General features: G+C 35.3%; 1 protein-coding gene across 2 annotated transcripts in view; it reads right to left on the bottom strand.

Moving 5' to 3' along the window:
• TDRD3 (tudor domain containing 3) overlaps window positions 1-19,644 on the bottom strand; it is a 138,580-nt gene that overhangs the window by 84,431 nt on the left and 34,505 nt on the right. For both annotated transcript variants that reach the window (XM_049778950.1, XM_049778951.1), the window contains exons 2-3: window positions 3,678-3,762; window positions 1,812-1,877 (exon numbers count right to left, since the gene is read on the bottom strand). In XM_049778950.1, coding sequence (XP_049634907.1) covers window positions 1,812-1,877; window positions 3,678-3,762 — 151 coding nt within the window. The remainder of the gene's footprint in view (window positions 1-1,811; window positions 1,878-3,677; window positions 3,763-19,644) is intronic.

The following is a 19,644-nucleotide window of genomic DNA, read 5'->3' as shown; positions in this document are numbered from 1 at the left end:
GTTAAAATATAATTAAAGTCTGCTGACACGGAGTGTTGTTAAACATCCAAATGAATTGCTCTGGAATTTGTAGAACCCTTTACACTAAGTATCTGCCTAGCTAACAAGATTAGAAACTATTATGGTTCTCCACAGTCATTTATTTATATATGTGTGTGTGTGTGTATAAATATATATAAATTACCATTTATTGTGTGTGTAAATTAACTAAAATTTAGGAAACATAAAAAAATGGCATAACATTACAGACATTTTAAATTTCTGCCATAAAAAACTTTTAACTCATATAAAATTCTTGCCTATCATAATGTACATTTTCAAATGGAAAAAAACAAATTAATATAAATTTGTAAAATGTAAAAAAACTGTAACTGAAAAAGATTTAATAGACGAGATATGTAGAGAAAAGGTAGCACATGTTACATATACAACAGGCCTGTTGTATACATATATATGTACATATATATGTATACATATATATGTATATATATACATATACATATACAAAATGCTAGGGCATTTTGCTTGCATACAACTGACAAGGGTTTGATTCCTAGAAGTTATGGTCCTCCAGATACACCAAGAACCATTATTGAGTGTACAGTCAGGAACCCCTGTACACCACCACCACTGCGTGTGATCCAAAGAATACCCAAAAAACAAAAATTTTACGTACAAGTCCCTTGCTTTGATAACTGATACAATCTCTGTCTACCCCAAAATAAGTCTTAACATGAATGAAAAAAATGATAGCAACAAATAAATGCTTTATTTTATTACAATGTTCCTAATATTCTCTCACCATCTTCTACTTTTATATTAGTAAATTAATTACATAAGCAGTTAACAGGACACTAAAAGACACAAGATGCTCCTATAAGTTTTGATAATGCGATGTTTCACATGTAAAGTAACTCTCCCATAGTTGCAATTCCAACTATTTTATTTTGATTTGGGGTCAAATCTAGCACTGTTGGGAGTTGGAGTAATAGTATAATGTATATAGCATTTTCCTTACACGAAGCCATCCCAGGTTCAATCCCTGGCATCCCAGCTGATACCTCAAATCTCACCAGGTCTGAGTCCTGAGCAAGAGTCAGAAGTAAGCCCTTGAGCACTGCTGGGTGTAGACCAGAAACAAAACAAAAACAAACAAACCAAAGAAACAAAACAAAAACTACCAGTGCTTAGGAGCTACTACTTCTTTGGAACATGGAGTTTACTCCCTAACAATGCACTGGGGCAAAGGGGGCAATGAAGTGCTGGAAACCAAAAGCAGGAGGCCTTCAAATGCAAATCCAATTATCTGAATTTCTCTAGTCTTGTTAACCATCTCTTTGTCCCTTTGTCTCTTTGTCTTTTCTTTTCCTTTCTTTCTTTTTCTTTTTCTTTTGCTTTTTTTTTTTTTTTTTTTTTTTTGCCTTTTTGGGCCACACCCAGTGACCCTCAGGGGCTACTCCTCAGGGGTTACTCCTGGCTATGAGCTCAGAAATCACTCCTGGTTTGGGGGACCATATGTGACACCTGGGATCAAACCATGGTCAGTCCTAGGTAGCGTGTGCAAGGCATATGTCCTACAGCTTGTGCCAGGGCTCCAGCCCCTAAAATAATTTTTCTGATGTTGAAATGAATAATGAATAAAGAATTTAAAATTTTAAGTACTATATGTATAAAGCCACAATTATGATTTTTGTGACTGCCAAATTATTTTTTTAATTCCAAATTATTTTATTGACAAAATATAATTCCAGTAATTTAGAAAGTGGCTATTTTTTACTGCATAACAACATTAAAGTTACATTATTCTTTACCTTTTCTACCTTTCCACCATTGATGTCACTGGGGAGGAACTTCTTGCCAATTGTTCTCAAGTCTGTCTGAAATAAAAATGCCTTTATTAAAATATATAGACAAAAAGTAAATCTAACTCTAATCTCAGATAAAATCTAAGATAGATGAAATCACTTAAGGTTTATGGAGCAAAATTTAAATGAATATTTTAAATTATGAAATCTATGCATATAATCAATTTTCAAATGACCTTGTTCCATATAAATGTTAAAGTCACCAGCATGGTGCAATCACATATACAATTTTCACTAATCACATCTCTCTACTAATCGTTTAAGTTCATACATCACCCTTATTAAAAGCAAAAATATGATCTCATAAGCTAGTTTTAAAAACGCCAAAATAAAATGACAACTTTTGAGTAGAGTATATTTTAAACAGCCAAATTCTATAAGATGTCAATATGCAGAAACAAAAAAATTACTCACAGATTATGATAACCATAATATAAATTACAAACATAAAGACATCAATGAAGCAATACTAACAAAATAGCAGGAAGTTATATTAAATCTACTATAATAAAAGTCATCTACCTTATTTAAACAAATGACATAAATAAAATTGGCTAACTCAATGACTCAGAAAATGTATAAGTTCACTTTACCCAGAAAAATCAAAGGCATAAGGAAAAAAGTTATCATTTCTAATTTACAAATTTAAACTATACATTTTACATTCAAAAGTAGGGTAAATGGGGGCCAGAGCAATAGTACAGAAGTAGGTCATTTGCCTCCCATGTGACCAACCCAGGTTCAATTTCCCAGCCATATATACATGTACATTTTTGATTCCTTTATACATAACCATTAAGTCAATAATACAGTTCCTAAAAATATAGCACTGAGGCCAGAGCAATAGCAGACCATGTTACGGAGTCTGTCCTGCTTTGCATGTGGCCCAACCTGAATACACTGCCCTGGATCCCACATTGCTCCCAGAGCCTGCCAGGACAATCTTTGAGTGCCACCAGATGTGACACAAAAACCAAAGCGAACAATATTATAGTATTGTTTAGAATCATTCTAAAGCTAAGACATTTAAGTATGTATCATGAAAATGTTAATGAGTGAGAGAAGTAGAATGACTGTCTCGAATACAGGCAGGGAGGGAGTTGTGAAAGAAGGAAATGAGAGTATTGGTGGTGGGAAGGTTGCTCTGGTGAAGGGGGAGGTGTTCTTTTAATGTCTGAAACCCAACTACAATCATGTATGTAATCATGGTGTTTAAAAAAAATGTAAAAAAAAAGAAAATGTCAAAAAGTGATATAATTTAGCCAAAGTTGATCTAACTGGCAATTTTTAAATGAACATGCCAATTTGTTTCAGCTACTTTATATCCACTGCAAACATTACAAAATTCTCTTTTTCTGAAAGGAGAAAAGAAAATATGGGCCTTAATTTTCTCTTTCTCAATAAATTTTATATAGTGGATGTTAAACTAGCATATATTATATAACTGGTTTATGTAAGATTACTAGTTTCAGCAATATTAAGTTTACTACATTTAGACAACAAAATTAAAGATATTCTCATTTTGCTTCTAAAATTAAGCTTATTCTGAGTTATTTTACATAAATATTTCTTTCATATTAAAGATGGTTATAAGTTAATAAACATAACTTATAGTGCTGGAGCGATAGCACAGTGGGTCATGTGTTTGCCTTCACATGACCAACCCGGGTTTGATCCCCGGAATACCATATGGTCCCATGAGCCTGCCAGGAGTAATTTCTGAGTGCAGAGCCAGGAGTAACCCCTGACCACCATTGGGTGTGGCCCAAAAACCTATCAATAAATCAATTAATTAAAATAAACATAACTTACATTGAGAGCAATCAGGATTATGTCATTAATATTGACTTTGTCAGGAGAACTTGTGCAAGCTTCAATGCCTTCATCTGAAAGATACCTGTTAAAATAAAATAAAATAAATGGCTTAACTAAAAATTAACTAAAATGATTCAAATTAATATGCAATTTTGTTCTCTACAACAAAATGATGTTATTACAAATAGGATAGTCATAAATAGTCTGTTTATTTACATAGTTGCTAGAACAGTAAAACATTTCCAACTCTTATACTCTTTTTTGGTTTGTTTGTTTTGGTTTTTTTTTTGGCCACACCTGTTGATGCTCAGGGGTTACTCCTGGCTATGCACCCAGAAATTGCTCTTGGCTTGAGGGACCGTATGGGTCACTGGGTTTGAACTGCAGTCCGTCATACTTTAGTGCATGCAAGGCAAACACCCTACCATTTGCTCTGGCTCCTAACTCTTTTATACTCTTAAAGGGATAATTATATTAAAGCATTTTTTCACAAGCATTCTGGAAAAAAAACCTATGTAAACATTAATGTACTCCTTAAAAAACTTTGAACTACTTCTACTTTACAAATATAATGTGTAAAGTTAAAAACTGATAATATAAGGTCTTAAGAGTTTGAGGCACGTTAAAAAAAAGTTCAAAGAACAAATACAGGCCAGAAGACACGTGAAAAAATGTTCCACATCACTAATATATGGGAGATATAAATTAAAACAACAATGAGCTATCATATTATACCATAGAGACTGGCACACATTATAAAGAATAAGAATAACCAGTGCTGGTGTGAATGCAGGGAAAAAAGCACTTTTATCATTGCTCTAGGGAATGCTGACATCAGCCTTTTTGGAAAAACAAAATGGATATTCCTGAAAAAAAAATAGAAATTGAGCTTCCATATGATCCAGCAATACATTCTAGGGATATACCTTTAGGAACACAAAAATGTCAATACAAAGTAGCCCTCTGTATTCTATGTCATTGCAGCATTGTTTACAATAGCCAGAATCTGGAAGCAACCCAAGTGCCTGAAAAACTGGGTGAGTAGCTAAAGAAACAGTGGTACAGCTACACAATGAATACCTAAGCAGCTGTCAAGAAAAATGAAGACATGAAATATGCTTATATATGGAAGGATACAAAGAGTATTATGTTGAGTGAAATGAGTCAGAGAGGAGGATAGACGTAGAATAATCTCACTCATTTATGGAATGTAAGAAAAATAAAAGATAGTATGGTTAATAATATTTATCCAAAGACAATACAGAAGAGGGCTAGGAGATTGCAACAAATTATGGAGCAGAGAAGGGACAACTATGACAATGATAGTTGAAATTGATCACTCTGGACAACAAATTGATGTTGCACAGAGATACGGTAATATGCAGTATCCTCCATTAATAATAGCACAGAGTCTAAAAAGGAAAATAAAGGAAGTGGGTAGGAGTTAAATGCAGAGACAGGTATGGGGAGGGTGGAAGGGAAATCTGGGACATTGGTGGTGGGGAATATTCGTGGGTAATGTATATTGTAAGACTAAAATTCATTCATGAACAACTTTGTAATCACTGTGTTTAAAAAAAAGAAGAAAATGAAAAAAGTAAAAATAAAGAGTTGAAAACAACTTGATCTTAAGAGGTTTCAAATTTGAGGCTGGCTAGGAATCACCCTGCATGTCAAGTATCATTGCATCAGCATTGCCACTTTGTTCCTTTGCACCAAATCAAAATATCTGATTTCTAGCAAAAACCATACCAGACATATGAGCACCAGTCATCATAATAAAATCAAAGAGTAGGAAAAGTCTTCTCAGTAAGAACAAAGAGCAAAGGAGAGATATAATATACTGAGTCCAGAAAATACGAAAGCCATACTATTTTATATCATGTACAAAAAACATATTTTTAAAATTCTTTAATAAATCCTACAATTTGATTATCATTCCTCTACAAGCTCGTCTGTAAAAATGTCCATTAAAAATCTGTACTGGGGTCCAGAGCGGTGGCAAAGCAGGGGTATTTGCCTTGCACGCGGCTGACCTAGAATGGATAGCAGTTCTATCCCTTGTCGTACTATATGATCCCCCAAGCCAGGAGCAATTTCTGGCGTATAGCCAAGAATAACCCCTGAGTGTCACCGGGTGTGGCCCAAAAACAACAACAACAACAAAAAACAAAAACCTGTATTGGGCCAGATAAACCAGTGGGTAGGGCACTTGCTTTTCATAAGGCCATTCTGTGTTCAATCATGGGCATCCTATGTGATCCCAAACCTACCAGGAGAGACCCCTGATCACAGCCAAGTGTGGCACAAAAACAAACCAAAAAAGTTATCATCTTTTATAACCTGTATTAATTCCTCAAAGGGCTGATGCTAACAATGTCATTGTAATGGTCTCCCACTAAAGGGTTAACAGGGGTCTCAAACTCAATTTACCTGGGGGCAACAGGAGGCAAAATCAGGGTGATCCTTGAGTGCAAAATCAGTAGTAAGCCTTGAACATTGGGGTGTGTGACACAAACAACTAAAACAAAGCAAAACAAAAAAAGATTCCTCTAGGGCAGGGCCACAAAATGTTGTACTGAGGGAGGGCCATTTGCGGCAAGGCCACGAGTTTGAGTGCAAAGAGCTAAATTTTATCTCATTCCTGATGACTAACAATTCAAATATCAATTCCCAAGAACTGGGAAGCTGGACTGATTCTAAGACACCTGTCAAAGTAAACTTGATGAGAACCACCTGAAAGCATATACTGTTAGCAATTTCATCAAGAATTTTGATTTCTCAGGGCCAGAGCAATAGAACAGAAGGTAGATAGAGCATTTGCCTTGTACACGGCATCCCATAAGGTTCACTGAGCCTGCCAGGAGTAGTTTTTGAATGCAGAGCCAGAAGTAACTAATCCCTGAGTGTGGCCAAAAACCAAAAAAATAAAAAATAAATAAATAAAATTATTTCTTAAATGAGCAAGGGAAAAGAAAATAAAAGAGTGCAAAAGAGGAATGTTTGAAGTTGATAAGCTTATGTATAAAATCAAGGATGAAAAGACAGGAAGATTATATAAGTCAAAGCAATGATGTGTTAACAAAAATTAAATATTATTAAAATTTAAAACATGACAAATTCATGGATGTAGAAATAAGAGGACATAAATTATCAGAAACAAAAGTCTATAATGCACATGATCAAATCACTTTAATTCAGACTGAGTAGACTAGGTAAATTGAAAGAGCAAAAAGCATCTGATGACTTTAGTGCCTATTTTACATAGAGCAAGCCTATATTTGATCCCAGAAACTTCAAATTCCCAGAGCATGCTAAGAGTAACCAACAAACCAGGTGTTTAAAGACCATGATGACAATGAGGATGAAGATGATGATGATGATGATGATTTTTTTTAAAATGTTAATTTCCATGGCTGGAGTAGCAACCAGGGCTTGATCCCATATGGTCCAATAAACACCACCATGAGTGATTCCTGACTGCAGAGCCAGAATCACCCCTGAAAAGCACAGGGTAAGATCAACACCCCCCCCCAAAGGAAAGCTAATTTCCATGGTATCCCATATTCATAACCATTGACAAGAACTAAAATTCCAATTAGTCATTTACAAATTCAGCTCAGAAAATCTTATGTTCATATTTACTAGTGAATTTACTAGTGAATAAGTGGTAAGATTAGAAAATGATGAAAACAAAATACCTATCTACAATATATAAGCAGCTATCTTACAAAACCACAAAAATAAGAAACAATGCTAGAAGTCTTCCAAGCAGCTAGGGAATTTGAAAGCATTAGAATGGGACTATAAGCAGTACTTTGCAGAAGTCAGGTCCCCTGTTTGTGACATCAGGCTGGGAAAATCTACGAAACTACGCCTGCCCAGTGGGGCCCGACCATGAGAAATTGTGAGTGCTGCCTGTGTGTGTCTGTCTCCTGTTCTATCGCCTGAACCTCTTGGGAGTGGGCTGAAAAGAAGCTCCAGCAGAGGGGGCTACGCAGCCATGCGCTCTTTCTAAGGACACCATTGAAACAAGAAGAAAAAAATCACACTAAGAACTGTGCTGGATTGATGAAGCCCAGCATTTCTCCCCAGACTATCTTCTCTGCTGGATACTCAGGCCTAAGATTTAATCTTGTGTGAGGCTTCATCCATGGAGGACCACACTTCCTTGGAGGCAAGTCAACCCACCCCTAAAGGGCGGAGCCAGAGGAGCATGTCCGCATATATCATTTAGTCAATGAATACCACCACAACACATAGAAAAACCCACAATACAAGTGTGACAATGGGGAAACAAAGCAGGCCATCATCAGACATAGAGAATGAAGATGACAATTCTGATGACCAGAAAACGGCCAACCAACTAATCAATCTCTCATATAAGGAGTTTAGACAAGCAATATGGAAGATGCTCAAAGAACTCAAAGAAACCATGGATCAAGTTGAACAGAACACTAATAAGAACCAAGAAAATATGAAGACAGATATCAAAAAACTCCAAACTAAAATATCAGGTCAAATAACAGGCCTGAAAAAAATCAGTAAACGAATTGAATGACAAAATGGATAAGCTCAACGTCAGGGTAACAGAAGCTGAGAATAGAATTGGTGCTGTGGAAGATGAGATAAATAACAACTCCATACAGCAGGAGAGATTGGAATAAAAAAAAACAAAAGCAAATGAACAGACAATGGAAAAATTAGTCAAAGAATGGGAACAGATGAAAATAGAAGTCTATGATAAGCTCAACAGAAACAACTTAAGAATCATTGGAGTCCCAGAAACTCAGGAGGAACATTTCCAGGAAGAATCAACAGTCAAGAAGATCATTAAAGAGAAACTTCCAGAGATAAAGAATATATGTGATCAAATCCTGCATGTCTGAATAGTACCAACCAAAAGACACCCCAGAAAAAATACCCCAAGAAACATCCTAGTCACAACCACGAATCCCACAGATAAAGACAGAATTCTGAAAACAGCAAGATCAAAAGGGAAAATTACATTCAAGGGAGCATCCTTGAGATTTACAGCAGACCCGTAAACAGAAACACTGAAGGCCAGAAAGCAGTGGTGGGGCATAGTGACAAAACTCAATGATATGAATGCTTCACCTAGAAAACTATACCCAGCAAAACTCACTTTCAGGTTTGACAGAAGAATACATGGTTTCACAGACAAACAACAGCTCAGAAACTTTACAGATTCAAAACCAGTCTTAAGAGAAAAAATGAAAGACTACTTTAAGACAAGACTGACTAAAAGACACACCAAATTTTGATATAAAGATGGCATTAAATCCCAGGACAATTCTTTCTCTCAATGTCAATGGACTAAGTGCACCAGTTAAGAGACACAGAGTGGCTACATGGATCAAAAAACTCAATCCAACCTTCTGCTGCCTACAAGAAACGCACCTGAATAGTCAGAACAAATATAGACTCAAAATAAAAGGCTGGAGAAGAATTATCCAAGCAAACAACACCCATAAAAAAGCTGGAGTGGCCATACAAATATCAGATAATGCAAATTTTATACTCATGAAGATTGTAAAGGACAAAGACGGACATTTTATATTAATCAAGGGGTATGTAGAGCAGGAAGAAATCACTCTCCTAAACATATATGCACCGAATGAGGGGCCAGAAAATATTTAATACAATTGTTGACAAATCCAAAATATAATATCAATAAGAACACAATAATTGTGGGGACCTCAACACGGCTTTGTCAACACTGGATAGGACAAACAGACTGAAACCCAACAAGAATATACTAGACCTGAGGAGAGAAATGGAAGAAAGAGGCCAAGTGGATATATATAGGACACTCCATCCCCAGAAACCTGGATAGACATTCTTCTCCAGTGTACATGAGACATTCTCCAGAATAGACTATATGCTAGCACATAAAACATACCTCCATAATATCAAGAGGATAGAAATCTGGCAGACTACCTTCGCTGACCACAAGGCTCTGAAAATATATGTAAATTCTAAAGGGACACAGAGGAAAAACATTAACACCTGGAAGTTAAACAGCCTCATACTTAATAAACAGTGGGTCTAAGATGAAATCAAAGAGGAAATCAAAACTTTCCTGGAAACAAACGATAATAAAGACACAAAATATCAGAACATATGGGACACAACAAAAGAAGTACTGAGAGGAAAATTTATAGCTTTGCAAGCGCATATCAGGAAGGAAGAAGGGGCCTACCTGAATAGCTTAATGACGCAGCTCATAGAACTAGAAAGTGCTCAACAAAAAGATCCAAAAATAGGGATACAGAAGAAAATAACAAAGTTGAGAGCAGAAATCAACGAAGTGGACACCCAAAAAACAATCCGAAAGATCAATGAAAGCAGAAGTTGGTTCTTTGAAAAAATAAACAAGATTGATAGACCACTGGCAAAACGAACAAAGAAGAGAGAAACTTGATAACTCATATTAGGAATGAAAAAGGAGAGATCACTACTAATATGGCAGAAATTCAAAGGGTAATCAGAAACTACTTTGAGAAACTCTCTGCCACTAACAATGAGAACCTGGAAAAAATGGATAAACTCTTGGACTCTTATAATCTTCCACGGTTGAATGAAGAGGATGTAGCATATCTAAACACCCCCATCACTATTGAAGAAATTAAAATGGTAATCAAATGTCTGCCCAAAAACAAAAACCAAGGCCCAGATGAATTCACTAATTAATTCTTTCAAACTTTCCAAGAGGAAATACTACCAATCCTGCCAATACTCGTTCATGAAATCGAAAAAATGAAAACACTTCCAAATAGCTTTTATGAAGCCAACATCACCTTGATACCTAAACCAGACAGAGATGCTATAAATAAAGAAAATTACAGACCAATATCGCTGATAAATGCAGATGCAAAGATCCTCAACAAAATCCTGGCAAATAGGATTCAATTAATAATTAAATTAGGATTCATTAAGAAGATCATCCATTACGATCAAGTAGGTTTCATCCCAGAAATGCAAGGATGGTTTAACATCTGTAAATCTATCAACATGATACACACCATCAACAACAAGAAAAATAAAAATCACATGATCACATCAATAGATGCAGAGAAAGCATTTGATAAGATCCAACACCCATTCTTGATCAAAACTCTCATCAAGATGGGAAGGAAAGGAACCTTTCTCAATATAGTTAAGGTCATTTACCACAAGCCAGTGGCAAATATTATCCTCAATAGAGAAAAACAAAAAGCCTTCCCTCTAAATTCTGGCACAAGACAAGGCTGTCCTCTCTTACCACTCCTATTCAACATAGCACTGGAAGTACTCACTATAGCGATTAGGCAAGAAAAAGATATCAAGGGAATCCAGATAGGAAAGGAAGAAGTCAAGCTCTCACTATTTGCAGGTGACATGATACTCTACTTAGAAAACCCTAAAGACTCTACCAGAAAGCTTCTAGAAACAATAGACTCATAAAGCAAGGTGGCAGGCTACAAAATTAACACAAAAATATCAATGGCCTTTCTATACACCAATAGTACTAAGGAAGTAATGGACATTAAAAAAATAACCCCATTCACAATAGTGCCACACAAACTCAAATATCTTGGAATCAACTTGACTAAAAACGTGAAGAACCTATACAAAGAAAACTATAAAACTTTGCTCCAAGAAATAAGAGAGGACACGTGGAAATAGAAACACATACCCTGCTCATGGATTGGCAGAATTAACATCATCAAAATGGCAATACTCCCCAAAGCATTGTACAGATTTAATGCGATCCCTCTAAATATATCTGTGACATTCTTCAAAGAAGTGGAGCAGGCACTTTTGAAATTCATTTGAAACAATAAACACCCTAGAATAGGTAAAGCGATCATTGGAAAAAAGAATATTGGAGGAATTACTTTCCCCAACTTTAAACTTTACTACAAAGCAATAGTTATCAAAACAGCATGGTACTGGAATAAAGACAGGCCCTCAGATCAATGGAATTGGCTTGAATACTCAGAGAATGTTTCCCCAGACATACAATCACCTAATTTTTGATAAAGGAGCAAGAAATCCTAAATGGAGCAAAGAAAGCCTCTTCAACAAGAGGTGTTGACACAACTGGCTAGCCACTGGCAAAAATTTGAACTTAGACCCCCAGTTAACATCATGTACGAGGTAAAATCCAAATGGATTAAAGACCTAGATATCAGACCCGAAACCATAAGATATATAGAATAAAACGTAGGCAAAACACTCCAGGACATTGAGACTACAGACATCTTCAAGGAGGAAACTGCACTCTCCAAGCAAGTGAAAGCAGAGATTAACAGATGGGAATATATTAAGCTGAGAAGCTTCTGCACCTCAAAGGAAATAGCGCCCAGGATACAAGAGCCACCCACTGAGTGGGAGAAGCTATTCACCCATTACCCATCAGATAAGGGGCTAATCTCCAAAATATACATGGCACTGATAGAACTTTACAAGGAAAAAACATCTAATCCCAATAAAAAATGGGGAGAAGAAATGGACAGACACTTTGACAAAGAAGAAATACAAATGGCCAAAAGACACATGAAAAATTGCTCCACATCACTAATCATCAGGGAGATGCAAATCAAAACAACTATGAGGTACCACCTCACACCCGAGATTGGCACACATCACAAAGAATGAGAACAAGCAGCGTTGGTGGGGATGTGGAGAGAAAGGAACTCTTATCCACTGCTGGTGGGAATGCCATCTAGTTCAACCTTTATGGAAAGCGAAATGGAGATTCCTCCAAAAACTGGAAATTGAACTCCCATACGATCCAGCTATACCACTCCTAGGAATATACCCTAAGAACACAAAAATACAGTACAAAAATCCCTTCCTTACACCTATATTCATTGCAGCACTATTTACCATAGCAAGACTCTGGAAACAACCAAGATGCCCTTCAACAGACGAATGGCTAAAGAAACTGTGGTATATATACACAATGGAATATTATGCAGCTGTCAGGAGAGATGAAGTCATGACATTTTCCTATACATGGATGTACATGGAATCTATTATGCTGAGTGAAATAAGTCAGAGAGAGAAAGAAAGACACAGAATGGTCTCACTCTCTATGGGTTTTAAGAAAAATGAAAGACATTCTTGCAATAATAATTTTCAGACACAAAAGAGAAAAGAGCTGGAAGTTCCAGCTCACCTCATGAAGCTCACCACAAAGAGTGATGAGTTTAGTTAGAGAAATAATTACATTCTGAACTCTCCTAATAATGAGAATGTATGAGGGAAATGGAAAACCTTTCTAGAGTACAGGTGGGGGTTGGGTGGAGAGGAGGGAGATTAGGAACATTGGTGATGGGAATGTTGCACTGATGATGGGTGGTGTTCTTTACATGACTGAAACCCAAACACAATTGTATATGTAATCGAGGTGTTTAAATAAAATAAAATATATTTTAAAAATAAAATAAAAATGTATTTAATATATAAATATATTTAAATATATAAAATATATTTTAAAAAAAGAAAGCATTCCTATAAAGTGTGAAATAGTATAAAACTGTGAAAAAGTGTGAATAGTACAGAAAAAATAGGTGCTTGACTTGTGCATGGCCAACCCAGATTTGATTCCAACACCTCACCTGGTTCCCTGAGCACCACCAGGAATGACTCCTGAGTGTAGAACCAGGAATAACCCCAGAGTACTGCCATGTGTTACTTAAAAAAAAAAAAGGGGGGGGGGGTAATAAAACAGTCTAGAAGTTACAACCTGCAATATTCTAGCTAGCAAGTAGGAACAACTGAGAAGTCAGTATCAGTTGAGACCAATTTTAGGATCAACAGGAACATAGGTAATATATTAAACATTCATTAATTACTTAAATACAACTTTCAAACTGTTAAAGAGTAGAGAAACAGTGCACAACACTAATTAAAACACTACTTTTAAGAGCATCAGTTCTTTATAAATAAGTTACCTAAATTAGATCTTTAAAAGATATTTTTATGACATATAAAAGAAGCTAAAAGATGTGAATAAAACTCGCTGAACAATACAAATTTAAACAATGCAAAATTAAAATCAGATCCTGAGTGCACAGCTAGAAGCCTTCAGCACTACCAAATCAGTATCTAAAACAAAAACAAAACAAATGAAAAAACCAAAATTTGAGTAGAAGAAGTTTTAAGAAGTTTTGGGCTAACACTATGTACAGATTCAGTGCATGTGTATTAAAATATTACTGGCCAAAACAAAATAACAACAGAATTCAACCCAGTGACATTTTTAAAAGAAACAGAACAAAAAATGCTAAAAATTTTATAGGTACATAAAAGACCAGACACAGTCAAAGCAATGCTAATAGAAAATTTAAAAATAATTAAAATCAGAACATCTCATAAAGCCAACATCTATAAATAAGTCTCCTTACATATATCCTAAGATAAAAAGAGCTACAAGTAGGCAAATTAAATGAACTCCAAATACATTCAGTAAGAGTAAGTCTAGTTTCATAGTAAAGAACAAAAATAATTCTCAGTTGTCTTCCTCATGCATGATTATACCAATAATGTTTCTCAAAGAGATTTACTATTAATGAATTAAAAAATGTTTCTCAAGCATTAAAAAGAAAATAACTATGTGATTTAGGTCACTTTTTATGACTCATAAAGAAGAGTGATAGTAATCATATAACAAGCATTCTTACTAGAGGTATGTCAGACTAAAAAAAAATGTTGAGGGGGCCAGAGAGATAGCATGGAGGTAAGGCATTTGCCTTGCATACAGAAGGACGGTGGTTTGAACCCCAGCATCCCATATGGTCCCCCGAGCCTGCCAGGAGCGATTTTTGAGCTTAGAGCCAGGAGTAACTACTGAAATCCCTAGCGCTGCAGGGCAAGACCCAAAAAACAAACAAACAAAAAGTTTAATTATTTAGCTTGGTATTTGGCCTAAATATCTTACAGCATGGACATTAATAAGGCCACACCACTTTTTATTTACAGACTAAAGAGTACTATCCTAATTGGCTAGAAACACTGAAAAGTAAACACTACAAATTATTTACCTCTTTTTCTATCAATGTCCACCTTCTAGACCAGTGAAAGCCCATTTAATTGTGACCAGAGATCTGAATTCCTAAAATAAAACATTATCTACTAGAGCACAAATAGATTAAAGACACATAAAATTCTTTAAGATGTCAAGGAGAAAACCAGGCACGAACATATTTTCCCTAAAATAATAGGGAATCAATTCAAAAAATTAAGTAGTTGGACAATGACTGGTATCTAGTGGTCTTGTCTCAATTAAAACACAAATCATATGGCCCCAAGTAGTTTGGGAATTTTCTGATAAATACAAGATTACTTGATTATTATTCAATAAATGCCTGTTCAGGCACAAATAATATAGACAACTCCCAATTAACCAAATTAATATAAGAACAGTAGGAAATAAGACTTTACAGATATTTTTAAATCTATTAAAAGGTATTTCTAAAGTTAGCAAATCAGACTTCCTGATAGAAAATTTCCAGGATGTTAAAAAATAAATTTATTATTATTATCTAAATAATATTCATTCTGATAACTATCCTGTTCCCTTTCCATACTGTAAGTAGATTATAAAATACTTGCCAAAATATTCAAGTTTCGTTATGATTTGTTTGGTTCTTGTTAAACACTGCCAGAAACACTGAAAAAAATAACTTGTTAATTACCTCCCCAAGGTCAGAAGGAAATGGCTAGAAATTCCTGTTGTTCATGAGTATAATTTAGGAAAATATAGTATTAAACCTTATTGAATACTTATAAAATTAGTAAGATAACAAAACATAAGATTTTGGACACAAAATTTATTTCAGATACTCGATACATGACAGTCAATAGTTTCTAGAATATTAAGAGGAGACAAAATAGTAAGGTGTTTCCTTGCATGCAGAAAGTTGGTGGTTCAAATCCTGGCAATCCATATGGTCCCCCAAGCCTGCCAGGAGAGATTTCTGAGCATAACGCATGAAATAACCCCCTGAGCGCTGCTGGGTGTGACCCAAAAATCAAAAAAATATATAATTAAAATTAAGTAAAGGAGAAGACAAAATAGCATTGACAAGAATATAGTTTGCAGGCCAGAGTTAAGTACAGTGGGGTTAGAGGTTTGTCTTGAACATAGCCAATCAGGGTTTGATCCCCAGCTCACACATGGTTCCCTGAGCACTACCAGGAGTGCAGACCCAAGAGTAAGACTGAGAGCATCTCTCAGTGTTGCCCCAAAACAATGAGGGGGAGGAGAGAGAGAGAGAGAGACAGAGAGAGAGAGAGAGACAGAGAGAGAGAGAGAGAGAGAGAGAGAGAGAGACAGAGAGACAGAGACAGAGACAGAGACAGAGAGACAGAGACAGAGACAGAGAGACAGAGACAGAGACTGGCACACCAGCAGCAAGCTGACATGAATTCATCAGATCCCATGTATAAATCTCCATTAAACACAGCAGAAAGAGGATCAGAGTTCTACCAAGATAATTCAAGAAGGTGAACAAATGAAACAAATGAAAAAGATTTTTTTTGTTTGTTTTGGGGCCACACCCTGAAAAAAGATATTTTATTGTCTCCTTTAATAATCAAGTTCCTTTTCTGTCAATTCTTTTTTGTAGGTAAAATAAATACCTATATGCCAAATGATTACCACAATCTTTGTTTCAATAATGATAAAAAGGATCAAGTCAACTTTAATATAAAATTTATATATAGACTAATGAATCAGACAAAGCCATGTATCTAAAACTGCCAAACACTCAGCGTTAATATAGGAAACTATACAATATTTATTTTGTTTAAAAGTTACCAGTATCCCTGAACACTACAGGTGTGTATATCCTTGAAGAACCCCAACCTCCATCGAGCTGAGCAGTTTTGTTTCACAAGGCCCTAGTATTGTACTACTTCGCTTGTAGCCAAGCATCAGCACAAGAGGCTTCTGGTCCTCTGAGCACTCCTGTGCAAAAGATACAAGCCTTAAAGTTTTTAACATATCTTTAATGCATCTATTTTCATTTTTTATTTTCACCACATGCAAAAATTATACTATTTTTAGCATTTAGGTAAATGTTATTAAATTCTGTCATACATACTTCTACATCAAAAATATATTCTAATTTCTTTTATACCAACTTTCTGATTGTTGTATCACACAAATAAAAACATAAGAAGCTGGGGTTGGAGAGGTGGCACAAGCGATAAGACATTTGCCTTGCACGTGTTAACCTAGGTCGGACTATAGTCCAATCCCCTGGTGTCCCATATGGTCCCCCAAACCAGGAGTGATTTCTGAGTGCATAACCACGAGTAACCCCTAAACATCACCAGGTCTGGCCAAAAAACAAAAACAAAAGAAGCAAACAAGTTAGGAAAATCAGAACATCTAAAATGCAAATGTTTCATGAAATCAACTTGTACTAGAAAGCAAACAAACTTCAATATTTGAATGGCCAGACAAAAAATGTTTTAGCCTAACATTAAAATACTAATCAAAAATTTCTAGGAAAAATCCTTTTTATATTAGAAATTTAAAACATTTAAAATTCCTTAAATTCTGGGGTTCATAGAGCAGTGGCACAAGCAGTAGGATGTTTGCCTTGCATGCACTAACCTAGGACAAACTATGGTTCAATCCCCTGGCATCCCTTACGGTCCCCCACGCCAGGAATAATTTCTATGTGCATAGCCAGGAGTAACCCCAGAGCGTCACCGGGTGTGGCCCCCACACACACAAAAAATAACCAACAAAAAATAATCCTTAAATTTTAAAAGAAATTTAATCTATTTAAACCGAGACTTGTTAAACATATCCTTCAATAAAATTATCTAATTCTGAAAGATGTACTACTTGAAAACACCACTAGATGACAACCTTGCTTCACAAGTAAAAGTATAAGAAATCAATACAAGATGCTTATAGAAAACTAGCCTCAAAAATAAAGGGTGCTCTGTGGTTTACAGTACTGTTGTTGACAGGGCTTCATACATAAATTGTTATTATCTTTCAGTAATAAACCCCAGTGCAAAAATGCATAAATGTGTATAAATATATATGTACAGAGATGTGTAAATACATACACAAATACACACATACATATGTGGACAGATAGACATTGGAGGGAAGAAGTCACTGGTGAGAGATTGGTGCTGAAACATCATTGAACATCTGAAATCGTCATGCATAACTGTAAATCCATGGTGACTAAATTAAATAATTTTTTAAAAGTTTTTTGACATTTGTTGTTTTTGTTGTTGGGAGCATGGACAACACTGAAAATAAAACACTAATATAATTTTATAATTTATGACAGTACTCAAGATCAGATCACTCAAGGTTTCAAAATTTATTTCATAGGTATTCAAGAGGTATCTTCTCCTAAATAAAGAATATCCGAAGAACATTTTATTTCCAAACATTTAATACATTTGTCTCTTGGAAACAAACTCATAAAAGTAAAAAAAAATTATTAAAAATTATTTTTATTGGTTTTAGATAGAAAACTGTCTTGGGATAGCTAAGAATTTTTATACATAAATAGATGCTTTTCACTGATATCAAATATAACTATAATGACTCATTTATAACATTAGTTATAATGGAGAACAAATTCTGTTTTTATGATCTATTTAAGCTTCCCAATATATACAGCAACCCATGAAGACATTAGTACTGTAATGCTGTAATACTAAGCTAATACTGAAAAGATAAAATAGCTGAGCAAGTAAAATTTTCTGAATTCTTTTTTTATGCTATTAAAGAAATATCAATGAAATCTAAATACATTATTACTCTATTTTTGCAAACCAAGATTTCACATAAATATAAAAATATAAACTTATCTAGATTATTTTTTAATTTTATTGAAAGTTGTAATTTGTTGTTCCTCTAGTTAAATATTTTCATATTAATTCAGAAGCAGGATAGTTTATTTTTAACAACTCATTTAAAATATAAGATTTTGTATTTCTGGGGCCGGAGCAGTGGTGCAAACCGTAAGGCATCTGCCTTGCCTGCGCTAGCCTAGGACAGACCGTGGTTCAACCTTCCATGTCCCAGGAGTGATTTCTGAGCGCATAGACCGGAGTAACCCCTGAGTGTCATCGGGTATGGCCCAAAAACAAAAACAAAAACAAAAACAAAAGATTTTTGTATTTCTGTCATCTTAAAACAAAGAAAGGTCATGGCTATAAAATCATATCATATAAAAGATTTACTTCAAGGCTGATGTCCTGTGCACTGATTACTGTCTTAGAAATAGCTCAGTGTCTGCAGAGTACATGCCAAAGCTCTCCCAGGATTAACCTTCAGTATAGTGTACAGCATGATTTTCATTAAAACTGCACTGACAGCACAAACTCTTGGTAAATAGAGCACTGTCGGGATCTGATTCATGAAATCTACATTGTTGGAAAATACTTCATAGAGGAAACCCCTTCCTCTGGCCCTTGAAATTATTTTCTCCCTTCAGTGAAATGAAGGGAAAAAAAAAAAACATCTGTTTTGTAGGAGGAGATGCTGGCAACAGGAAAACCAGCTAAACTGACTGATTAAATGAATGAATTAAGGTATCTACCATGTTACTGTAATCTGGTGAGTTAATAAACAATTGCTTTAAAAATACTTCTTTATAATCATCATTATTTTACACTTGGCAGCGCTCACAGGTTACTCTTGGCTCTGCTCTCAGAAATCACTCCTGGCAAGCTCAGGGACCATATGGGATGCTGGGGATTGGGGACTGAACCAGGGCTGGTTCCATGGGCCATGTGCAATGCAAATGCCCTCCTGCTGTGCTATCACTCTGGCCCCCCAAAGTTTGCCTTTTCTTTTAAGTATAACTATAACAAAAGAAAGAGGCATTATTATGAATGACCTAATGAAATTATCTATTCTGTACGATTTTAAAAAGGCAAAACCAGATGCATATCAGCATTATAT

Source organism: Suncus etruscus, chromosome 8 (assembly GCF_024139225.1).
Source record: "Suncus etruscus isolate mSunEtr1 chromosome 8, mSunEtr1.pri.cur, whole genome shotgun sequence".
NCBI lineage: Eukaryota > Metazoa > Chordata > Mammalia > Eulipotyphla > Soricidae > Suncus > Suncus etruscus.
Note: the sequence above shows the minus strand (reverse complement) of the source record. Positions and strands in the feature narration are given on the sequence as shown.